Below are 26,318 nucleotides of genomic sequence, written 5' to 3'. Positions count from 1 at the left end.
GCTCCCTCGAGAAGCAAGGATGCTCCCTCGAGAAGCAAGAGGACGGAAGGAACCTACTGCTAACGTCTGTGCCCCACCCGTAGGAAACGTCCCGAGGTGTGCTCACACCCACGCCCACCAGCCCTCACTGCCCAAAGGCTCCCAGTAACAACAGGGCAGGTCAGGGAGGAGCCTCTGTAACAAGCTGACAGCCACGCTGCAACTCCGAGGCTTTGCAGGAGAACGGGCCTGCAAAGAGAACGGGCCTCCACCCGGCCGCGCCCACCCACCTATGGTGCAGTTGGACGTGATCTTCCGTCGCTTGGGGTTGTGTTTCAGCAGCTCGAGCTCCCGTTTGGTCGGCTCCCACGTTGAAAACTTCTCCCCAACGCCTAAACGGATAGAAGGTGCCGTTAGCTACACTCTGGTCGTGTGTCTACGAACCAGCATGGTGGCAGCACAGGGTTTATCAGATTGTATTTCAAAGGTGGGCAACGTAGGGTCCTTCTAAGACCCTGTTCCAGACAATGGAAGGAGCTTCTTTCAGAGAGCGTGCCGTGAATGAACCACATTCCCAGAGGAGGAGAGGAGAGCAGGACCTTTGGTGACAGCTGCCCCGGCACCAGCGGTCTCCTCAGCCTTAATTACGCCCCAGGCAGAGGGACCACTGCACCAGTGCCCACAGAGAGCGCTGGGTGGCGATGGGGATGAAGGGACGGCCGTACCCACCAGAGACTTAAACCAAGGACGGTAGCAGGGCCACCTGCACCCCAGTGCACAGCCTACTCCTCAGAGGCTACTGGCTCCACGGACCTAAACTCAACACACTCTGAAAGACGCACCATCCTGCTGACAGATGGAATTGTGGAATGATTTTAGAAGAACCCTACTTTTTCCTGGGACGTGCATTTCTTAGCCCTGTGGTTTAACTGTTCTGCACAAAGAAATAACATCCTCAGCCTCAGCCTCACCTGCAACATTACTAAAGTTTGGAGGTGGAAGAGAACAGGAAGTGGACTAAAGAGACTGTTCTCCAGCAAAGATGGGCTCAGCGGCTCTGATGACTGACAGCCCTGGCTTGTGCTCCATCCTCTAACATGGCACGTTTATAAAGGGGCACAATTAAGGCAAAAAATTGTAAACCACATGCTGGGTTGTATGTTCTCTGTGGAGAGATGGTCACAGGCCAGTGGGGCTTTCTACACCTCTTACTGTTGTGACCCATGACCGTGTGCTGGAAATGAGAACAAAAAAGAAAAAAATATCAGGGAAACCAAAAACAGGTAGCTGAACAAAAAAGAAAAGAGCTGCATAATGTTCACATGTGCCGCTATGTGCCAGTGCAGGGACGGGAGTGATGGCACGGCTCCACGGCCACCGCAGAGCCAGTGGGACACACGTGCCGCCCCTGCCCCGTCACTCGCACGAGCCCTGCGCCCTGATAATAAGGGCGCCTTAGCGGGAAGGGCACTAGAGGAACCTCTTGTCCTGATGAGATGACTCCGGGTGGGCTCCTGGATGGGGACTGGTCACCAGAAAGACCAGGGAAGCTTGGAATTTGCAGCACTCGCAAGACCAGCCCCAACTCCTCCAAAGAGGGGAGGGGGCTGGAAATGGGGTTAATGAACCATCAGGCCTCCAGGAAGAAGCCCCCATAACATCCCAGTAGCACGGGGTTCGGGGAGCGAACCAGGTGGGTGAACATTCCACACCGAGTGGGTGATGCACCCCAACTCCACGGGGACCCTCCCCGGCCTTGCCCCGTGCCTCTCTCTCTCCAGCTGGCTGCTCATCTGTGTCCTCTGTCACATCCTTTAACGACCTGGTGAACCTAAGTGTCTCTATGAGTTCTGTGAGCTGCTCTAGCAAATGCTCCAGTCCAGGGGGGTCCTGGGAGCCTCCCATCTACAGCTGGATGGTCAGGAGCACAGATGAGAACCTGGACTTGAGACTCCGGCATCTAAAGTTGGGGGGGGGTCTCGTGGGGCCTGACACCTCCAGGCCGACTGTGTCAGAACTGAGTTGATCCGTAGGATACGCAGCCGGCGCCACAGTGAATTTCTTGGCAGGGAACTGACCCCCCCCCCCCAAAAACACCTGGTGACCAGAAGTGCCAGGTGTGAAGGGTTCTGTGCAAGTAAAGGAGACTCACGGGAGAGAAACACTCATCAGGGAAGAGCTGGGTTGTTCCTACACAAGAAGGAAAGCCTGGAGTTCTCGCTTTATGGCTACAAAGGCACCGCATGGGAAGGAGAGCACACTCCTGAACTAAGGTGCTTCAGTGGTAGATTGTTGTATTTTTCATCTGGAAAGTTTAATTCTGTGCTGACACAGATTTAGCATAACCTAACCAGTTAAGAGGTTTTTTTTTTTTTCCAGTTAAGAGTTTTAAAAGAGATTCCACAGTAATTTAATGAGAAAATAGTCTACCCTCCTGGAAGGAATCAGCGTACACATCCTGCAGTTACTGAGGAGATGCTTTCTGGGCAGCTACGAGGGACGTGGAAGCACAAAATCCCTCGTCCACCAGACGGGCCAGGGCCCTGAGGACACTGTGCCTGGTTCAGCCCCGTGTCTGTAAAAACACCCGTTGACCAGAGAGGGTAGGTTGGGGGTGTCTCTCTCAAGCCCGGCTAAGCCCTCACAGCAGTCACAGGCCTGTGGGCACCCGGGCAGGAGGACGGATCCAGGAAGCTGTGGGCACCGCACCTGCCTCCCCTGGCCCCCCATGAGCCTGCAGGAGGGAACAGGCAGGTGCAGGGGCTCCTCCTCCTCAACAGAGCCACCCCCCTCCCTCCCCACTCCCCCACCATGCCCTGACAGACAAGGGGGCCGGGAATGCAGGGCTAAGACACAGGCAGGCATACAGATCTCAGGAAAACCAAACCTTGCATTTTCCAAGCTTTCCGCTGTTCCTCTTTGGCAATGATTTCTATGTCTTTGTCATAAATGTAGTCCTGACACAAAAAGCAGTAGATACCTCCATACATAAGCTCTATGGCTGAAAAGAGAAAAGAGGGAAGAGACAAAATTTAATTAAAAGTCGAAAGGTAAAAAAAAAAAAAAAAAGTCGAAAGGTAATGCTTCAAGACACAAATTACACAAGCACGTTTTTTAGGCCTTTCACTGCACCATTTCTCAAAGCAGAGAATCCCATTATTACAAAAGGTTGCCCCCCCACTTCCGATGCTGTATCCTAAGCAGATGAGGCACGTGAACTTTTTTTGGAAGCTCCCGCCATGGGCTGAGGAACCTGAGGGAGAAAGAAGTGCCTCGACCATATTTTACGAAGGACCCAACCCCCAGGTACCAGGACCTGCCGCCCATACTCTGAAACAAGGGAAACTCGCATTCCTATCAGCCCACGAGGACTCGTGGCGTCCAGATGGGCAGCACGGCCCCAAGCAGACAGCCTGGAGGGCGTGCCCAGAGCCCCCAGCGAGCGGATCCTGCGCTTTCTAAACTGCATCCTCCACAAGAGAAAAGTCCTTAAAGCACCTGGAAGGAACTCGCTCAATTCAACAATTAAAAAGAATTCTCCTTAACCTCAGAATGGGCGAAAATATTTGCAAACGAATCAACGGACAAAGGATTAACCTCCAAAATACATAAACAGCTCATGCAGCTCAATACTGAAAAAACAAACAACCCAATCCAAAAATGGGCAGAAGACCTAAATAGACATTTCTTCCAAGAAGACATACAGATGGCCAAGAAGCACATGAAAAGCTGCTCAACATCACTAATTATTAGAGAAATGCAAATCAAAACTACAATGAGGTATCACCTCACACCAGTTAGAATGGGCATCATCAGAAAATCTACAAACAACAAATGCTGGAGAGGGTGTGGAGAAAAGGGAACCCTCTTGCACTGTTGGTGGGAATGTAAATTGATACAGCCACTATGGAGAACAGTATGGAGGTGCCTTAAAAAACTAAAAATAGAATTACCACATGACCCAGCAATACCACTACTGGGCATATACCCTGAGAAAAACATAGTTCAAAATGGTTGAACTAGGGGACTTCCCTGCTGGCGCAGTGGTGAAAAATCCTCCTGCCAACACAGGGGACACGGGTTCGAGCCCTGGTCCGGGAAGATCCCACATGCCACAGAGCAACTAAGCCAGTGCGCCACAACCACTAAGCCCACGTGCCACAACTACTGAAGCCCTCACGCCTGAGCCTGTGCTCCGCAACGAGAAGCCACCGCAATGAGAAATGAGAAGCCTGCACACCACAACGAAGGGTAGCCCCCACTTGCAACAACTAGAGAAAACCGGCATGCAGCAACAAAGACCCAATGCAGCCAAAAATAAATAAATAAATGTATTTTTTTTTTTAAAAAGGTTGAACTATATGGACAAATGCACCCCAATGTTCACTGCAGCACTGTTTACAACAGCCAGGACATGGAAGCAACCTAAAGGCCCATCAACAGACAAAACGGATAAAGAAGATGTGGTACATATATACAAATGGAATATTACTCAGCCATAAAAAGGAACAAGACTGGGTCATTTGTAGAGACATGAGTGGACCCAGAGACTGTCATACAGAGTGAAGTCTGAAAGGGAAAAACAAGTACTGTATATTAACACGTATATGTGTGGACTCTAGAAAAATGGTTCAGATGAACCAGTTTGCAAGGCAGAAATAGAGACACAGATGTAGAGAACAAACGTATGGACACCAAGGGGGAAAAGTGGCAGGGGGCGGGGGGATGAACTGGGAGATTGGGATTGACGTATATACACTAGTACGTACGAAATAGGTAACTACTAAGAACCTGCTATACAAAAAATAAACAAAATAAAATTCCGAAAAAAAAGAGAGAATCCCCTCGACTCAGACTCACCAAGTGACAGCAGACGTCTGCCAGGCGACGGGACGCAGACGTCTGCCAGGCGACAAGACGCAGCTCAGAGCACAAACCCGGCCCCGCCACCTGCCGGCTGCGCACCTCTGAGCACCTGTGAGCTCACCCACATCCCCTGTGGTATAACAGGGACAGCAACAGCACTGACACAGGTCTGCATGGTCACTAAGTTCATACAAACAACTAAGCAGCACACACCTCCTGGTAAATGGTAATGTCTTAACAAGTCACGATTTTTATCATATTTCATGTCTTTTTTTTAATTATTATTTTTTGGGGGGCTGTGTTGGGTCTTTGTTGCTGTGCACAGGCTTCCTCTAGTTGCGGTGAGTGGGGGCTACTCTTCGTTGCGGCGCACAGGCTTCTCGTTGCGGTGGCTTCTCTTGTTGCGAAGCACGGGCTCTACACGCTTGGGCTTCATTAGTTGCAGCATGCGGGCTCAGTAGTTGTGGCTCACGGGCTCTAGAGCACAGGCTCAGTAGTTGTGGCGCACGGGCTTAGGTGCTTTGTGGCATCTGGGATCTTCCCAGACCAGGGCTCGAACCCGTGTCCCCTGCATTGGCAGGCGGATTCTTAACCACTGTGCCACCAGGGAAACCCCCATATTTCATGTCTTAAGGTACAAAAATGCAGATCAATGATACTGTGGTGGATAGAAAGCAGATCTATCAAGACTCAAAGTAGCAATTTTAGAGAATCCCAGGCCTACTCCTGCCCCTCCCTAAAAACCTACAAAATTCCGACCAAGTCTCTGCAAGTCCACATCGAGGCTGTTCTGGAGGCCGGGGCCAGCTGCCCTGCGTTCTGCCCGCTCCTGAGCAGTGTCACTCCTGCCCCGGGGACCAGAGCAAGCTGGCAGAGGCGGGCTTACGGTGGGGAGGAGAGACATTTTCAGGGAAGCAGCGGGGTTCAGTGAGAAACAGGCCAGGTGCACAGCAAGGGCAGAGGGAGGCCCCATGTCCCCAGACGAGCCTGCCTCCCACCCACTGCATGGGGCTGGGACCACCAGGAGGGGCGGGGGCCGACAGCGGGCGCTGGGGCCCCGGGATGAAACAAGGAGGCGGCTTGCCTCACCCCAGCCCCACACAGAACTTCACTCCACATGGTCAGTGACCTAAATCACAGCTAAAAGTATAAAAAATTAGACACAAACGGGTAAGCGTCACGACCTCAGGTTTCGCAATGGATTCTTAGTCTGACACCAAAAAAGCACGAACAACCAAAGAGAAATGCTGTTATTGCACAATTACATTATTTTTATATTCAGTGAGAAACCAAAACATTTGTGTGCCTTGCTTTATTGAGATATCTGCTTTATTGAGGTGGTCTGGAACCAAACCCACAGTATCTCCAAGGTCTGCTGGTATCCAAGAGAAATGAAAACATATGTCCACAAAGAAACTCACACATGGGGGCTTCCCTGGTGGTGCAGTGGTTGAGAGTCCGCCTGCCAATGCAGGGGACACGGGTTCATGCCCCAGTCCGGGAAGATCCCACGTGCCGTGGAGTGGCTGAGCCCGTGAGCCATGGCCGCTGAGCCTGCGCTCTGCAACGGGAGAGGCCCGCGTACCGCAAAAAAAAAAAAAAAAAAAAAAGAAACTCACACATTCATGTTTATAGCAGCATTATTAATAAAAGCCAAAGGTGGGAACCCAAATGTCTATCAGTGGATGACTGGATAAACAAACTCTGGGATATCAACACAAAGGAATGCTATTCAACCACAAAGAAATGCTATTCAACCACAAAGAAATGAACTGACACTTCATGAACCTTGAAAACCTGCCGAGAGATAGAAACAGACACAAAAGGCCGTGTGTTGTATGATTCCTTTTATATTAAATATTCAAGACAGGCAAATCCACAACTGAAGGCAGATCAGCGGATGCCAGGGCCCGGAGAGGATTATGTAACAGAGACATGTATTCTTCGAGTAGACAAAAAAGTTTTGAAAATAAAGAGAGATGGTATTTCCACACACCACATGGCAAGTGACTGAATGCACTGAACTGTACTGGTTGAAATGGTTAATTGTGTGTTCTCTGAATTTCGTCTCAATATGGAATTCAAAAACCCAATGCAACACCTACAGTCAAGGTAGTTCCTCCAGAAAATTATTTCACAGTCAAGATAACCAAGGACAAAGGCTTGACTGCATCAGGACAAAAGGCTGAGTAGACAGTCAGTGGTCCCGTGGTACCCAAGGTGGGGCCGGTTCCAGGACCCCCGCGGACACCAGGATCCAAGGATGCTCAAGCCCCTTGTAGAAAATGGTGTGGTATCTGCATATAACCTACATCCTCCTACACACTTTAAATCACCTCCAGGTTGCTTTACCTAATACAACGTGAATGCCATGTAACTAGCTGCCTGGACCAGACAAATTCAAGTTTTGCTTTTTGGAACTTTCTGGAATTTGTTTTTCGATCTGAGGTTGGCTGGATCTGCAGGTGCAGAACCCATGGAAACAAAGGGCCAGCTGCCCAGGAACCCAGCTGCCTGGATGCGGGCGAGACGCTCCCAGTAAGAGAGGAGGCCGTCAACCCACTCACCCGGGAGCCCCCAGCCGACGGGCACCAGGCAGGTGCGTGTCCCCCTCCCTCCAGCCACAGGAGGATCTTGAGATGGAGGGAAACGTCACCCAGAGAGGAGCTGATATCCCCTCTCATGCCCACATACATCCTCACACCCTCTGGGAAAACTAAAATAACTCTTCCTAGAGGCAGACACAAAGCTAAAAGCACTCCTTTTACAGCCTCTGTGGCTCACACAGGCAACATCCACGGGCCCCTGTGACTCGACATCAAACAAAAACCTGTATGAAACTAAGACGCACGAAACCAAATCTTACTCAATGACCTGGATCCCAACACCGTCCTGCAGAGCAAACCTGCCAGCAGTGGGTCAGGACGGGCCCTTCCTCCTGGGGGCCACTTCTGCCACGTTACACCAGGCAGGGTCACAGGGCAGGTTGGACAGAGGAGCAGAAGCTTCGTCCTCCCACAGGCCGCCAGCAAAGACCCCATAGCTACCGACGTCCTGGTTTTAACTGAACACTCACAAAAAAGCAAATACTCAGACAAGACTCCCCGTGGGCCTCTCGTGCTCCTCCGCTGAGAAGCCGCAAGCCCTGGGAGAAACCCTTCTAGGAATCCACGTCAGGCCCCCGTGTTATTCTGTCTGTGGGGCTCCCGGAGGCAGGACTCGGCCCAGGAATCATGGCTCCTTGGCCCTCAAACATCAAGCCACCACTCTGACGGGGCTCTAGAGCAGCTCGAGATGCAGGGCCGGTGGTGGGCAATCCGCTTGCCCGCCAGGGCTCCTCTCCCGCGCCCTCCCCTGCCACCTGGACACAGAAAGCTAAGCTTTAGCGTTGTTAACACACACGCACACACATGCTCACACACACAACCTGCAATAAACTCCTGGGCTCTCCCATTTTGTGGTTTTGTCTCTTGAAGAAAACCTTCTAAAACTTATTCATTCTGACCAAAGTAGAGGCAGAGTTTATCAATCAGGTTGATAAAATTAATAAACACACCAATTTCTCGACTTTTGTGGGGGGGGGGGGGAGACGGGATTGCTGACCCCCGCCCTGCCAGGCAGCCGCTCACTCACAGCCTGTGAAGCACCACCAGGGCCGCCAGCTCTCCTTCCAAAAAGGCCACTTAGCTCCTGGTAACAGGCTGACCCCCAGCACTGGCTGCAAGTTCTCACCTACAAGTGAACTGAGGCACGACCTCTGGAGACGACCAAGTTTGGATGAGCCCATTCCTACTACTTAAAAGGCCTGAGAACATCTTTCACCGGAAGGCTAGGTCACACCAAGCTATGTTCTAGAAAAGGGTCTGTGGTATGGACCTTCTGAAAGTGATTTTCTTACAGATATCCTAACAACCTCAGCATCGTTTGACAGAAAACACAATTCTCAACGAGGGAAACACATTCAGTGACGACAGTCAGAAAATCAAGCCAAGAGCAAAACTTAGCCTCACGTCGTCACCTCTGGAAGGCACTACTGTCTGACTAGGAAACGTGAGCTCACCTCAACGCCAGCCTCTCCGCAGACACTGAAAACACTGCAAACCCGTTACAGAAACCACTAAATTCACCCAGTACCCCCCACCCCCACGCTGACACCGACAACCTGAAGCTGCATTTAAGACCTGTGCAAATTTCTGCCTGACCTAATACCTAACCGTGCTTTTCAGAGAAAGATGGGTCTCTGATGTCCCGTTAAAGAAAGTCATCGCTCAGGGTTACACGACTTTATGTGACCTCAGGCACGCTGGGCACATGCCCCTCGTGGGCTCAGTTTCTCTCTTTCCCTCCCCCTGGAGTCCCACGAGGAGAGCACAAGCTACTTCAGACAAAGGTGGACTCCCAAGAGAGTAGAAGGTTAAATTCACAGAAGGAGAGTCAGGGAGGTGACCCCAAAGCCCAGGAGGCGTCGTGGGGTCTTACCCAGGTTGTGCCTTTTCGACTTGGCGTGCTCGTGAATGTGCTTCTTCGTGAAACAGCCAAAGAAGACGCAGTGGAGGCACGAGTGCAGCCGGTTCAGGTGGACGCCGCACACGTGACACACGCACGACTTCGCCTGAAATTCAAAAGAGAGAGTTAGAAACCAGGGGTTCTCAGAAACACCAGGGCAAGGTAGATCCCAACGGACATAGCTCGGGAGGAAGGGAAAGCCCGGGTTTCCTCTCAAGGTCTCACTGCCTAAAGGGTCATTTCGTTAATCCTGTCCGTTGCCCCCCAAAAGGCACGTAGGTCATCTAGCTCAGAAGTGGCTCCGTGTAAGAGACCTCGGCCCTTCTCCAACTCAAAGCCGCTCAGACAAAGCGCCTGGAGCTCCAGGAGCAGTAGAGGTTCTTCCGTATCCAACAGGGCCCCCAACCCCAGGTCACCTTTAACCTGCACTTCACTTCCAGTTTGGTATTCCAGGTTCCAAGACCACAGTAAGCCTATAATCAATCAATCCAGATGAATATGAATCAAAGCAATACACAGAAACAAGAAAAAGAACGGTTTGTGTCCGAGAACCAGACCACAGAAACCTAAAGTTTTAACCTCAGCGATTATGAGCACCATGGTTAACAGTTCTCGTCCCCCCAAGACCACCCAGGAACGCCCGGCACGACAATTACACCAGTGCCAACTGTGAACCCTTGCAGGTCACCAACTTGAACTCCCAGCCTCTGCGAGGACACCACACGACATAACCCTCTTGCTCAGATGGGGTGCAGAGAGCTTGGGGTGAAGGGAGGTGGAAGATGAACAGGGCCTGGGAGATAATTAAAACAGAAAAGGCCCAGAAACAAAGGATAGCAGCACAAACGTGACACAGACACTGGCGCCGGGTACTGGAGCGATTACGCCGTTTGATCCTCACCGCCAGCCCCGAGGAAGGCCACGAGCCCTTCTGACGTGCGTCTGCTGGTGTCCACACAGCCGGCACGTGCACTAGGACCTCCTGACCCCACAGGCCCATGCTCCCCAACTGGGTCCAGAAGCAGCCCCTCCGAGCCTCAATCTGCACACACGAGACCAAGGCAGGAGCCGCCCGGGGGCCAGGCTGACTGTCCACCCTCGATGGAAGGCGTGGAGGGCATGGCCTGAGGACCAGTCACAAACCTCTCTTCACATGAAACTCGAGTCACAGTTTTTCCACCAGGAAAAGCTGCACAGAGACTTAGTAACTCCTCCAGCCTCCAGAAGAGCAGGAGGTGGTGCAGGGGAGTTGGGGGAGGGTGTGTGGATGCTCCCCCAAGACAAGAGCCCCGAGGCTGGAGCACGGGTCTGAGGACAGAGCAGACTGTCTGGCAACAGGCACACAGGGCGGCCAGACCACCAAGTTCCTCGACGCCAGGGATTCAGCTTGAGAAACACAAATCCTCAAGGGCAGCCACAGGCCAACAGGCCCTGTCCTGGAAGCACAGCCTCAGGAAAACCTCACGCCCAGGCTGATCTTTCACCTCCACGTACACTTTATCTCTGGACCCAAATGCAACTCTGATCATTACCACCGTATTTCTTCTTGACTAAGAGTTGCTCTCGGGACTCCCCTGGTGGTGCAGTAGTTAAGAATCCACCTGCCAATGCAAAGGACACGCGTTCGAGCCCTGGTCCGGGAAGATCCCCCATGCCGCGGAATAGCTAAGTCGGTGCGCCACAACTACTGAGCCTGCGCTCTAGAGCCCACGAGCCACAACTACTGAGCCCACATGCTACAACTACTGAAGCCCACATGCCTAGAGCCCGTGCTCCGCAACCAGAGAAGCCACTGCAATGATAAGCCCGCACACCGAAACGTAGAGTAGCCCCCGCTTGCCGCAACCAGAGAAAGCCCACGCGCAGCAACAAAGACCCAACACAGCCAAAAATTAATTAATTAAATAAATAATAATAATAAAAAAAAAGAGTCGCTCTCAATGGCTAGTTACTTACCTTTTTTTGACACTAGGAAGAGGTTACCTCTGCAAACCCTGTATGGTCAAGCCCCAACGCAGGCCTCAGCAGAGGGGACCCGTGTGTCTGCTCCGGTGGCGCACGGTGTTCCCATGGATGGCAGGATGTCCAGCGACATCCCTGGTCTCCACCCTGGGTCTCAGGGGGCGCGTGCCCCCTCCCAGCAGGAACCCCTGCTCTGGGACAATTCCACAGGAGTGCGAGGTTCACTGGAAAGACTTGTCTAAAATGCTAGAAACAGTAGTTGTATCACCTATTTACTCTTCCAACGATCAATCTAAGGAATTAACTAACTCATCCTCAGTAACACAGGACATTTTTATTTACTTATTTTTTAACACAAGGAAATTTCTAAATTACATAATAGTTACTTGATGTGTAATAAATAATGCTTCCCAGTACCCTTGAAATTTTTCTTTATATAAATACTGTTAGGAACAGATTCCTGGAATCTGTTTACTGCTCACTACAGCTACAGATGTAAAGAAAAGATTAAGAGATATTCCTTATTTTTATCACTCAGGATATATTAAATGTGTGATCATAATTTTATTAAAATTCCTCTATGAACTTAACAAGAAATCCAATTCTGTTTATATAATTCGAGAAAGAATTCAAGACTAGCATTACCCTGAAAATATAGACGTATCAGGCTTAGTATATGATTTTAACACATCATTTTTTCCCCTTAAAACACACAAAAGCTTTAACAGATCAAAATTAAGCCCTGAATTTTAAATGTAAATCTGTATCACCTGTTCTTTTGCAGAACTTCACAAAAGAATAAAGGCTTCAAAAATTTTAGCTGCACAAAAAAAGAACTACAGAAATTAAACAGAGGCAGATGGCCTACAACCAGAAACAAAGAAACTGGTCACATCCTGAAACAGGTCCTGGAAAAGAAAGCCCCAGGTTAAACACACACATACAATTTGACTAAACCTTTTTCACATAAATAAAGCCCATGCTCAGGACTCATTTTAAGGCCGTGAATCAGATTTTATAACTAGGGCTCCACTGACAGGCAGTCCCAAGCACTAAACCTATTTTCCATAAACACCAAAGACCCGCCACCTGCCCCAGGCAGAAACGCTTGGCTTAGCTGGTGCTTCCGTGAACGGCAGCTCCCACAAGCCAGTGACTCCAGCATGACGGGCATGAGGAGGGAGGGGAGACAGCTTGGGAATTCCCGCTGGGCAATTCTGGCCCTATCTGAGCACAAAAATGAGTAACAGAAAGAATGGGTTATATACACTGTACAAAAAAAGAATCCCCCAAGTCCACTCTGAAACTGACACTGTACGCACACGCTGCGCAGTCTTCTTCATAGGAGGATTCCACCTACCGTAGTAGAAAAGACAAGACTACAAAGCCTTCATTTTATAATCATCATAGTAACAACTGATTCAGGCAAAAAAAAATGGGGGTGAAAAAATATTAGGTCATTGACAATAGTTAAAAGGTGGAAACAGCCCAAATCTCCATTAATGGATCAATGGATACACAAAATATGGTGTATCCACACAACGGAGTACTACCCTGCCATAAAAAAAAAACAAAGTACTAATTCATGCTACAATGTGGATGAACCTTCACAACATGCTAAGTGAGAAATGTCAGACACCAAAAGTCACATACTGTGTGATTCCGTTTATATGAAATGTCCAGAATAGGCAAAACTAGAGAGAGAACAGAGATCAGAGGTTGCCGGGGGCTGGAGGGAGCGTGGATAGCAGGTGACACGGTCTGAAGCTTAACAAAGGCAGTTGGTGATCGTACAATGCTGGGAACTCACTGGGAGTTTAAAGTGGTTAATTTTTGTGTGAATTTCACCTCAATAAAGAAAAAAAATACATCAAAGTATTCACGTGTGTATACATATGCAGGTATGTATGTATACTGGGGTGCTGGATATTTTCAAAGTATCACCCCAGAGACTACTTCTGTTAATTAAACGGGAAAGGGTTATGTTTTGCAAAAGAGAACTCTGGCCAAGACGGCCTTCACCAAACTTAACATCCCCAAAAGGAAAAACTTATGAATCCATATAAATGTGCAGCTGACCCTTGAACAACACAAGCTTGAACTGCACGGGTCCACTTATATGTGGATTTTCAATAAATATACAAAATATATGCGTGTAGAACATTATATGCAAGACTTGTGAAGTGGACAGCCTATCCTCACATAGGCATAAGGTAAGGGATGTTTAATATTAAATAAAGTATTCATTTCTTACTGTTTTAAAACTTTGCTTTCAAAGAATTACCATACAGTATGCGCCCCTTGCTCCCCCTCTCCTCGCAATCGGAGATACTGTGTATCAGTCTATCATCACGGGTAACTTTTTAATTTAACAATGTTTCCAATACTGTATTATGAACATGACTGCGATGCTGTGTACCACAGACATTTTACAATTATTCAATCATTACTGTACAAGCTACTGTACTGATGTGATTACACTCAGCTACCATAAAGCAATCACACTGCTACTTCTTTGTTACCAATACAGAATTGCTCTACCTATAAACTAATATGAATTTCTTTTTCACATTATCTTTTCATTTCTGACGTTAGCTCCATCCCCCAACCTCCATCAACAACCTATGATTTAATCAATCACACCTGTGTAATGATTTAATCACTGCCTATTTTTAAAATAAATACATCTATTTACTTTGGCTGCATTGGGTCTTCACTGCTGTGCGTGGACTTTCTCTAGTTGCGGTGAGCGGGGGCTACTCTTCACTGCGGTGCGCGGGCTTCTCATTGCGGTGGCTTCTCTTGTTGCGGAGCACGGGCCCTAGGCATGCAGGTTTCAGTAGTTGCAGCACACGGGCTCAGTACTCGTGGCTCGCGGGCTCTAGAGCGCAGGCTCAATAGTTGTGGCGCATGGGCTTAGTTGCTCTGCGGCACGTGGGATCTTCCCGGACCAGGGCTTGAACCCGTGTCTCCTGCATTGGCAGGCGAATTCTTAACCACTGCACCACCATTAATCGTGACTATATAATGAAGCCTCCATAAAAACCCTAAATGATGGTTCAGAGAGCTTCTCGGTAGGTGAATGCATCACTGTGCTGGGGGGTGATGCACCCTAACTTCACTGGGACAGAAGCTCCTTTGCTCAGCACCCCCCAGACCTCAGCCTACGGATCTCTTCATCTAGCTGCTCACCTGTATTCTTCACAATAACTTTTATAAAAAATGGGTAAACATATGTAAATGTTTCCCTGAGCCTTGTGAGCCCAAGGAGGGGAGCACAGCCTTGCGACTGGTGTCTGAAGTGGGCGCATCCTGTGGGGCTGAGCCCTCAACCTACAGGATTGGCCGCCAACCCCAGGTCGACGAGTCAGACAGTCAGATTTGTGTGACGCCCAGCTGGTGTCAGCTGAGACTGGAGAATTACTCGGTCGCACTGGAAAACATGCCCAAATAACTTAGCTGGAGCATGCACTTCAGAGTCAGACTGACCTAATTTCAAGGCCCAGAACTGGCATTTAATCAGTGACCTTGTACAGGGCAGGAGACTTAACTGCCAAGGCCACCTAAAGTGCACCGTGAGTTCCAAAACAAAATTACGTGAGATGCTTTACAAAACGCAAAATGCTATGTAAATACAAAGTAGGATAATCATAAATGAAAAACAGGTGAGCCCAAGAGACATGGAGCCGTCCAAGGTCGAAGGGCACACACCTGGCAGAAGCAACCCCAACCCTGCCCCAATCACCTCCCAACTGTCCATCACAAGTGCCCACGAGAAGCCATCAGATTATCCTAGAACCTCATTTAACCTCCTGCTCCCGCTGTCCTCCCCAGAACTGCTAACAGGTGATGAAAGTGACGGCCACACCCTCCTCTACAGGTGCTGCCAGGTTAAGATGAGGACAGGCATCTGTGAGGCAGGTCACCTCAGTCTCTGGAAACCTCAGCTTCTCAACATGTGCTTGATACCTGCCTCCTCAGGTCTGGGCACTCAAGGCAGCAGGACCTTCAGGAAAGACACAGCACTGCTTCAGATCTCGCCCGAGCGCTCAACTCAGGTCTGATGCAGCCTCTGAATCGGCTGCCAATTTGCAGGAAATAGAACGAAAGATGAATTCGTGCCCCAAGCCTGCAACCAGCAAATCCAGACCCGGCAAAGCCGCAAGCTCTTCAGCATCTGATGCCACGTGCGGACCAGGGGTGAGGCGACCGAGACACATCGGTACAACCACGAGGGGACCCCACCCAGGGACGAAAGGCTGGGAGAGAGCTGAGCGGGTAAAGCGCGGGGTCGAGGGTGGGGTGTTCTGTGAAGCTCGCGGTGGCAGACGCTGCTCACCTGCACCTGCCGCACCAAGTGCAGACCTTAATAAATAAAGGCTTGGGCTTCCTCTTCAAACCTGGAACCACAGCCGTGAACCATGAGGGAAACATGAGACAAACCCAAATCGAGGGACGTCCTACAAAATACCTGAGCAATACTCCTCAAACACTCCTCAAAACCCCTAAGGGCATCAAAAACAAGGCAAGTCTGAGAAACTGTCACACACACACAGGAGCCTGAAGAGACTCAGACCAAACCTCAGGTGGGATCCCAGAGGGGGTTCTGGGATGGATCAGGGAAAAACTAATCAAATCTGAATAAAGTATGACCTTAGTTAATAATAATGTATCAAGCTTGGCCATTAGCTGTGACAAAACGTACCAGAGAAATGTAAAAAGTTAACAATTGAGGAGATGGGGGTTGATACAGGACCTCTCTGTATTTTTTTTTTTTTTTTGGGTTGCGTGAGGTTTTAGTTCTGGCAGCAGGCTGCTTAGTTGCGGCATGCGAACTCTCAGTTGCAGCATACATGTGGGATCTAGTTCCCTGACCAGGGATCAAACCCAGGCTCCCTGCATTGGGAGCGCAGAGACTTATCCACTGCGCCACCAGGGAAGTCCCTCTGTGTTATTTGTGATAACTTTTCTGTAACTCTAAAACTACTCTGTTATTAATTTGCATAGAACTAAATACACAGATGTGCACAAGTAAAAACTGGGGAAATAGGAATAAATGGGCTGATTGTATCGATACTGACTCGTGGTTGTAACAGTGTATTAGTTTCGCTAGATGTTACCATCAGGGGAAACCAGATAAAGTTTCTCTGCTATATATATATTTTTTAAATATTTATTTATTTATTTATTTTTGGCTGTGTTGGGTCTTCGTTTCTGTGCGAGGGCTTTCTCTAGTTGCGGCGAGCGGGGGCCACTCTTTTTTTTTTTTTTTTTTTTTTTGAGGTACGCGGGCCTCTCACTGTCGTGGCCTCTCCCATTGCGGAGCACAGGCTCCGGACGCGCAGGCTCAGGCCATGACTCACGGGCCCAGCCGCTCCGCGGCACGTGGGATCCTCCCGGTCCGGGGCACGAACCCGCGTTCCCTGCATCGGCAGGCAGGCTCTCAACCACTGCGCCACCAGGGAAGCCCGGGGGCCACTCTTCATCGCGGTGTGTGGGCCTCTCACTGTCGCGGCCTCTCTTGTTGCGGAGCACGAGCTCCAGACGCGCAGGCTCAGTAGTTGTGGCACACAGGCTTAGCTGCTCCGCGGCACGTGGGATCTTCCCAGACCAGGGCTCAAAGCCATGCCCCCTGCATTGGCAGGCAGATTCTCAACCACTTTGCCAACAGGGAAGCCCGGTTCTCTGCTATTTTTCACAACAGCTGGTCAATCTACAATTACCTCAGAAGAAAAACTGTTTTCATTTTAGATCTTTTACTTGGAATGGCCTGTCCCCTGCTTAGTATGAATGCTGCAAAGCTTTGTTGTGATGACTGAGAAGATCCAATTCATCAATAAATAAAGCAAAGGTCAATTCTGCAAAGCAAGTTGTTTTGAAAAGGAAAAGAGTTTACTTTAAAAAATGGACATATCTAAAAAATGAACCAAAAAAAAAATGACGGACAGGAGACAGCTCTCTGCAGCATTCTCATCACCATCACGTAAGTGCCTGGCAGAGTCAAAAAATACTAATTTAGTCACTGGTGGAGCCAGTAACGCTGGACTTTTCACAGCTCTCGGTCTACCACCTACCAGACGCTGTGTCCTGTCACTTCAGGTATTTTTTCTAAGCCAGTGACAGCTGAACTGTTACTCTCCAAAGATCATTTCTACTAAAAAGTTCAAACACAAGGGATTCATTCAGATCTCAGGAGACAGATCTCAGACTCTAGAACTGAAGGAACACTGATAAAAAGAGATGACCAGTAAGAACCCTAGAATAAATCTTCTAAAACACATAGTAGGGACTTCCCTGGTGGTGCAGTGGTTAGGAATCTGCCTGCCAGTGCAGGGGACACAGGTTCGATCCCTGGTCCGGGAAGATCCCACATGCCACAGAACAGCTAAGCCCGTGTCCCACAACTACTGAGCCTGCGCTCGAGAGCCTGCGGGCAACAACTACTGAAGCCCGTGTGCCTAGGAGCCCGTGCTCCGCAACAAGAGAAGCCACCACCATGAGAAGTTCGTGCACTGCAATGAAGAGTAGCCCCCGCTCACCACAACTAGAGAAAGCCCGCGCACAGCAACGAAGACCCAACACAGCCAAACTAAATAAATTACTTAAAAATAAACACATATAGTAAAGTAACACTGACTCAAGATAAGTAAGACCATTTTCCACCTGAAATAACCTCCCTTTCCACACCGCAACCAAAGGCTTGAACCGTGCTTCTAAAATACTGACTACCCAGAAACAGAAAAACAAATATATGATATCACTTATATATGGAATCTAAAAGACAACACAATGAACTTATCTACAATAGACTCACAGACATAGAGAGCAGACTTGTGGTTGCCAAGGGGGAGGGAGGGATGAAGTGGGAGTTTGGGATTAGCAGATCCAAGCTAGCATATATAGGATAGATAAAAAAGGTCCTACTGTGTATCACAGGGAAATATATTCAATATCCTGTGATAAACCAGAATGAAAAAAATATGAAGAATGTATATATGTGTGAATGTAACTTTGTTCCACAGCAGAAATTAACACACTGTAAATCAACTAGACTTCAGTAAAATAAATTGAAAATAAAATGAAATACTGACTACAAAAGCTTCCCTCCTCTTAGGCAAGTGTTCATAGGCTGACAAGCTATACTGTCCCTTTGTAAAGATAAGAAATGGAAGTTAGGGCATTCCACTTGTACTCTATGAAAGTATGTTATCTTAGACTTTTACATTTTACACTTTTTAAAAATTTCTCTACTCTGTTTCCCTTACATAAAACTGCACTTTTTAAATGCATCTCAGGTTTATATCAAGTAAACAAATCACATTTCAATCCCTCAGCAAACCAAAACTCATGCAGCTAAAAGGGTCTTGACCAAGATTATTCCTTCTTAAAACTGATTACCAGGGGGCCTCCCTGGTGGCGCAGTGGTTGAGAGTCCGCCTGCCGATGCAGGGGATACGGGTTCGTGCCCCGGTCTGGGAGGATCCCATATGCCGCGGAGCGGCTGGGCCCGTGAGCCATGGCATGGCCGCTGGGCCTGCGCGTCCGGAGCCTGTGCTCCGCAACGGGAGAGGCCACAACAGTGAGAGGCCCGCATACCGCAAAAAAAAAAAAAACAAAAACAAAAACAAAAAAAAAAAACTGATTACCAGGCTTAAATTTTACAAATTCTTAGTAAATCCTCCAAACTGAAAGCCTGGGGGGTGGGGGGAGAGCAAAATACACAATGCCATTTCCATCCAATGGAATATTAATTGCACAGTTCAACAGTGATATCTGTATGCATTAGGAACAAATGAAAAAAGGAAACAGTATACACAGCATGTATATTTACAAAAACAAAAATGTGTAACTTTGCTGTATACGGCTTTGGCTTTGAAGTGTTCTCTGTTTTTTTTTGTTTTTTTTTTGGCCATACCACACAGCATGCAGGATCTTCCCCAACCAGGAATGGAACACGTGCCCCCTGCGCTGGCAGTGTGGAGTCTTAACCACTGGACCACCAAGGAAGTCCTGAACTGTTCTCTTTTTAAACACTGAGAACATATTCATATTACTTCTGCAATTACTTTTTAAAACTATGAAGATTCACGAATTTTAATCTTTCTCAGTAAAATCAACATCTTCAGCATCTAGAATTATTTACACATTCCTTCACGTATGTTTAGGCTACAATTATCTTATGTGTAGGAACTGCCATTGGACATCTACAAATACTGTAACTTTTAAGGCAGGTATTTAGTATCTTGCTATTTGATACCTATTATTTAAATGGCCTTTAAAAATTATGATTTCAATTCCTCAAGACAGAAACCTGGGGTTAAGAGTTAGTTGGCTCTGACTCAACAACAAAAAAACAACCAACCCAATCAAAAGCTGGGCAGAAGACCTTAATAGACGTCTCTCCAAAGAAGACATACAGATGGCCAGGAGGCACATGAAAAGACGCTCAAAATCACTAATTGTTAGAGAAACACAAATCAAAACTACAGTGATGTACCACCTCAAACCAGTCAGAACGGCCATCATTAAAAACTCTACAAGGGGACTCCCTGGTGGTCCAGTGGTAAAGAATCCATGCAGGGGACGCGGGTTCGATCCCTGGTCAGGGAACTAAGATCCCATGTGCCGTGGGACAACTAAGCCCGTGCCACAACTACTGAGCTCACGCTCCTCAACGAGAGAGCCTGTGGGCTGCAAACTACAGAGCCTACGTACCCTGGAGCCCCCGCCACAACTCAACTAGAGAGAGAAGCCCGCGTGCCGCAATGAAGACCCGACACAGCCAAAAAAATAAATTAAATAAATATTTTTTTAAAAACCTCTACAAATAATAAATGCTGACGACTTCCCTGGTGGCACAGTGTATAAGACTCCACGCTCCCAGTGCAGGGGGCCGAGTTCGATCCCTGGTCAGGGAACTAGATCCCACATACCGCAACTAAGACTTCACGTGCCACAACTAAGATCCAGTGCAGCCAAATGAATAAAAAACAAGTAAATGCTGGAAAGGATGTGGAGCACAGGGAACCCTCTTACACTGCTGATGGGAATGTAAGTTGGTGCAGCCGCTATGGAAAATAGTACGATGGTTCCTTAGAAAATTAAAAATACAATTACCATACCATCTAGCAATCCCACTCCTGGGCTATACCCGGACAAAACTATAATTTAAAAAGATACTATACATAAAGAATCCTCAAGATGCTACCAGAAAACTACTAGAGCTAATCAATGAATTTGGTAAAGTAGCAGGATACAAAATTAATGCACAGAAATCTCTTGCATTCCTATACACTAATGACGAAAAATCTGAAAGTGAAATTAAGAAAACACTCCCATTGGGCCTCCCTGGTGGCACAGTGGTTGAGAGTCCGCCTGCCGATGCAGGGGACGCGGGTTCGTGCCCCGGTCTAGGAAGATCCCACATGCCGCGGAGCGGCTAGGCCCGTGAGCCATGACCGCTGAGCCTGCGCGTCCGGAGCCTGTGCTCCGCAACGGGAGAGGCCACAACAGTGAGAGCCCCGCGTACTGCCAAAAAAAAAAAAAAAAAAAAAAAAAAAAAAAAAGTCACGTACCAAAATGTTCATTGTAGCTCTATTTACAATAACCAGGACATGGAATCAACCTACGTGTCCATCAACAGATGAATGGATAAAGAAGATGTGGCACATATACACAATGGAATATTACTCAGCCATAAAAAGAAACGAAATTGAGTTATTTGTAGTGAGGTGGATGGACCTAGAGTCTGTCATACAGAGTGAAGTAAGTCAGAAAGAGAAAAACAAATACCATATGCTAACACATATATATGGAATCTAAGGCAAAAAAAAAAAAAAGGTCATGAAGAACCTAGGGTTAAGACGGGAATAAAGAGACAGATCTACTAGAGAATGGACTTGAGGATATGGGGAGGGGGAAGGGTAAGCTGAGACAGAGTGAGAGAGTGGCATGGACATATATACACTACCAAACGTAAAATAGATAGCTAGTGGGAAGCAGCCGCATAGCACAGGGAGATCAGCTCTGTGCCTTGTGACCACCTAGAGGGGTGGGATAGGGAGGGTGGGAGGGAGGGAGACCCAAGAGGGAAGAGATATGGGAACATATGTATATGAATAACTGATTCACTCTGTTATAAAGCAGAAATTAACACACCATTGTAAAGCAATTATACTCCAATAAAGATGTTTAAAAAAAAAAAAAAGATACATGCACCCGTATGTTTATAGCAGCAGCACTATTCACAATAGCCAAGGCATGGAAACAACCTAAATGTTCATCAACGGATGAACTGATAAAGAAAATGCGGTACATATATACAATGGAATACTACTCAGCCACAAAAAAGAACGAAATATCATTTGCAGCAACATGGATGACCTAGAGATTATCATACTAAGTGAAGTCCGAAAAAGAAAAATACCATATAAAACCACTTATATGTGGAATCTAAAATATGGCACAAATGAACCTATATACAAAACAGAAATAGACTCACAGACATAGAGAACAGACTTGTGGTTACCGAGGGGGGGAGGGAGAGGGATGGACTGGGAGTTTGGGGTCGGTAGATGCAAACTGTTACATTTAGGAATGGATAAACAAGGTCCTACTGTAGAGCACAGGGAACTATATCCAGTCTCCTGGGATAAACCATAATGGAAAAAAAATGTTTAAAAAAAGAAAGTCTATATGTGTAAAACTGAGTCACTTTGCTGTACAGCAGAGATTGGCACAGCGTTGTAAATCAACTATACTTTAATAAAAAAGAAAAAAAGAGTTAGTTGACTCTGGACTGAAGAGAAAATGGGAGATCTAAAAAAATATGGAATGAGCCCACTTTCTTCCAAAGGGTGCCCGGTCCATGGTTCTTTAAATAGTAGCATTAAGCCCACAAATGCAGAAACAGAAAAAATGCTGGAGCAGGCAAGGTCTGACTTCTGTGCCTGAGAGCATCTAGAAACAGTCCCTTCTCTCCAGCCCCTTTTCTCACACAAAAAACCTTTCATAGATTTTCTACCCAAAGGGTTGCCTTAGTCCCTAAATTTTGTGCTAAGAAAGCTTCAAGATGGTTTCCTGTCCTCCAGATTACTGTCCAAATTAAACCAAAATCAGTAATGGTCCAGAAGTGCCAATGCTTCTCCACTTTTGGTGACGTACTTTGGTAAAAATATTTACCACAGATACAAGTGCTCCGTATTTTTGAGGACAAGCTGCTGAAAAATTTTAGAATCACAGAAACGTTCAGAAGACAGAAGGGATTATTTAAAACAACATTACCTGCCCCTCAAAGTGTCTTTATATTCAAAATAGAACACAGGCTGGGTTAAGTTATAAAAACCAGAAGAACTGAAAATTCCTGATGTCTTCATTTCCCGTTTTCATTTTCACACACAAACCCTCAAGTGGTAAGACACATGCCAGAGACATCCAGTAGCTCTTGAGTTCTCAATCGGGGAACATTTTTCCATTCAGAAAATTATCAAATCTGATCACGCTCTTCTCTGTCCACCAAAAGAAAAATCAAAGTTTGGATATAAAAATCATAAACCACCTCTACTTAGAGGAGACAGAGTTTTAACCCCTGTAATTTCACTGTAGCTGAGACCTCACTGCAGCTTCTTTGAGCAACCTCAAAGAAGTTTAACTTAGGTTGAAATATTTTTATAGACAACTTCCTGGTGTTAAAACCAAACTACTAAGCCTGCACACCTGCTGAGAAACCTCTGCAAACTGCCAAACGTGCATTACTCACTGTTCACCATTCCTCAAACCAAATCCTCTTTGGCTGGGCCACCAGGGTTGTAGAAATGCACGTTCAGGGAATGACAGATGGAGGACATAAGGGTTCACTGCTGGGATACGACCATAAAGCACTGCAGCATGACAGACCCGAGTTCTGAAACAGGTTCTCACACCACTTCTTGTCTGTCTATAGCTCAAGTTCTTACTAGTAAGTAATACAGACGTGGTTCAACAGATTTTAAACTAAGCAACTGACATTTAAAGATTAATCCAAGCCACATATGAGCAAAAAAGAAAAAGAAAAAGTGATCCTTTCCTCAGGAAATTCGGCAAAGTTAATGATGGGTTAAACTTGACTCAAGTTAAAAATTACAGGGGTGGGGGGTGACAAGGAGGGAAAAAGTAAAAGGGCAGGGGCTCCCTCCTCAACCCAATGTGGAGATGCGTCACATGCATATTGACCAACAAACAATGTGGAGCAGTAACACGATTATCACCTGAAAAACAGTATCAACCAGGCGATTTCATTTTAAGGGCACACAATTCCACCAGCAAGAATCTCACTCCCATCCTCGTAGAAATCTGTTTCATCTCCGATTTTAGTTCATTCTAACAGGCAGTGCTTACCAACACCAATACTGATAAAAATAGAGAAAACTGGTGCTTAACATTCTCTACATGCTCAGCTGATGTTAGTTTTCGCATAAAAAATGCTACTCAAGGTGGACACTGCCTAACACAGCGCCTGCCCTCAGGCTGAGAACTGCAAAATCGCGTTACACGGTAAAAAGTTTCTTCAGGTAAGATAAAGAAATGTCATTTTCTGATTTCCAAGTCACTAATAAACCTAATCGCTTAGACGGTACCTACGCCCGAAAAACAGGACACTGTGTACCGTTCCCTCAGTACCTCAGGGAGGCGCCCCAGTCCCACCTGCCTGTAGACAGTCCTTCCTTTAAACCCGCTCCTGCGCAGCCAAAGGGGACACCTCCAATGCCCGTCGTGCCGGGAAACATGCGACTCTAAGCGGCAGAGCCGGCTGGTTTCTAGGACTCGCGGCGCTCTGCACCTGCGCCCGTGCACACCTGCGGGGAGCTGGCGCGTCCCGGATCGTCCCTGCGGACCCTGGGCTCGGGGGTGCCCCGCGCTGAAATGGGTGGCGCGTGTCCCTGCGGACCCTGGGCCCGGGGGCGCCCCGCACTCAGAGGGCGGGGCGGGCGTCCCTGCGAACTCTGGGCGCTCGGCGGCTGTATCCGCTTCCCGGTGACCACGCGCCTCCGACCCAGCAACCCTCAGGCACCAGCCAGGGCAGCGGAGGCTTTGCACAGCGTGGGCGGCACAGGCCGCGTCCTCGGCAGCTGCGTCCTCTCCCTCTCAGCGTCTCAGTCCCCAGCCCCACCCCGCCCGGAGGGTCCCTAAGACACGCCCCGCGCTGCAGCGTCGGGGACCCTCCCCCTCCTACCCAGCAGCCCCGGGAGAGACCGCCCCCCGCACGCACAGCCGCGCCCACCCCGCCCCCGCCCCCGCCCCCGCCCGGCGTGCAGGAGGTGGGGGATGGGACAGCGAAGCGCGAGTTCCCCCCCCAACGCAGGGCCGCGCAGCAGGGGGTGCACCTTGCGCTTGCGGGCCTCCGCCGAGCCGCTCCACACGAAGCACTGGTAAATGGCGCGCAGGTTCTGCTTCCAGTTGTCCACCTTGAAGCTGCCCAGGTGCGCACAGCCCGGAGGCGTCACCACCAGCTCCGCGTCCATGGCCTCGCCGTCCGGCTCGCGCCGGGGCGCCGGCGGAGACGAGGACGACGCCAGCGCGACGCGGGGCTGCGGGCAGCAGGGCCAAGAGACAGGCCCGGGACAAAGCGGAGCCGCGTAACCGGGGTGGTGGGCGCCGCCCGCGCTGTGCTCGCGGGTAGCCGAGGCCGCAAGAGGGCTACGTCATCGCCGCCGGGGCGCACGGCGCATGCGCCAGCCGCCAGCGGCTCGCCCGCCGCCCCCTTCCCCATGGGCTTGGGCGGGCGATGGGTGGGGCTAGCGAGGCCCCGCCCCTTCGCCCCCGCCATTGGTCGGCTGCGGCCGCGTGACGTCCCGCCCTCCGAGGAGGCGAGGCGGGACTGGACCTGTTTGCGCCGGCGGGCGCTGCCGCAGGGGCGGAGCTGGCGGGGTTGGGGGGCGGCGGTCGCTGGGCCCCACCAGGTCGCAGTCCGGTGAATCCAGTCAGGCCGCCCGCGCGTGGAATCTGGTCTTCACGATGGGAAGCAGGAACCACGGAAGCAGGGAACCACGGACTCGCGCGCTCGATCAGGTTTCGCCGAGGCGTCGCCGTCCAGCTCGCGAGCCGCACATTCACGGCTCCGGGAGCTCGAGTCCCGCGTCCTTCGGGCGGGCTGTGCTCCTGCCGGCGGACCCCGCACAGGTGCGGGAGGTCCGTGAAGACAGGTGCCAGCTTCTCGGGGGCTGCTCACTGCGCCCCGCTCCGGCCCACCTCCGCAGCGAAAAGACGCAGAAACAAATATGCTGTCGCGGCAGTTAGAGCTCAGGTCCCGGCGGGAGGGATATGGGGTGAAGCTTCTCTGGTCGGGACACTGGCCGGCACGCTGGCCTAGGGCCTTGGTGCCTGCAGCCCCTCCTCCTGGAGCCGGCCCGCCCCCAGCCCGTGGCTTTATCAGACGCCGCCTGCCCAGCGAGGCCTTTTTCTCCACCCTACTGGACCTCACGAGCCCCCTAAATTTTTCATCTCCTTACCCAAAGAATTTATTTACTTGTTCTTTTAATATTTGTTTATTTATTTGGCTACACCGGGTCTTAGTTGTGGCACGTGGGATCTTCTTGCCCTATGCGTGATCTTTAGTTGGCATGCGGACTCAGTTGTGGCATGCATGTGGGCTCCAGTCCCCTGACGAGGGATGGAACCCGGCCCCCTGCATAGGGAGGGAGGAGTCTTAAGCACTGGACCACCAGGGACTTCCCTGCCCTGTTTTTAAATTAACTATTCCCAACGTAGCTTGGAAACTCCATGACGATAATGATGTTTGTGTTTTATTAACGTCAGTATCGCCCAGTGACCCGAGTAGTACTAGTTATATGCAGGTTCTCAAAAATAAATGTTTAATTAGCTAATTAATTAACCCAAACAAACTTTTATAGGAGAATCTAATAAGATAATTCTCAGAATAAAGCACAGGTGAAGTAAGGCACGTTATGGATATGTTAAAGAAAGATGTATCCGTTTAATAAAAAGTAAACTCAAAAATGGGAATTACA

General features: G+C 49.0%; 1 protein-coding gene across 1 annotated transcript in view; it reads right to left on the bottom strand.

Moving 5' to 3' along the window:
- The window catches only part of USP22 (ubiquitin specific peptidase 22), a 34,099-nt gene extending 9,086 nt beyond the window's left edge, over nucleotides 1-25,013 (bottom strand). Inside the window, exons 1-4 of the mRNA XM_082602780.1 lie at nucleotides 24,675-25,013; nucleotides 9,325-9,457; nucleotides 2,867-2,980; nucleotides 270-371 (exon numbers count right to left, since the gene is read on the bottom strand). Of these exons, the coding sequence (XP_082458906.1) occupies nucleotides 270-371; nucleotides 2,867-2,980; nucleotides 9,325-9,457; nucleotides 24,675-24,812 (487 nt within the window). The 5' untranslated portion in view covers nucleotides 24,813-25,013. The remainder of the gene's footprint in view (nucleotides 1-269; nucleotides 372-2,866; nucleotides 2,981-9,324; nucleotides 9,458-24,674) is intronic.
- Nucleotides 25,014-26,318: the final 1,305 nt, after the last annotated feature.

This window comes from Mesoplodon mirus, assembly GCF_964341445.2.
Source record: "Mesoplodon mirus genome assembly, chromosome: 18".
NCBI lineage: Eukaryota > Metazoa > Chordata > Mammalia > Artiodactyla > Ziphiidae > Mesoplodon > Mesoplodon mirus.
Note: the sequence above shows the minus strand (reverse complement) of the source record. Positions and strands in the feature narration are given on the sequence as shown.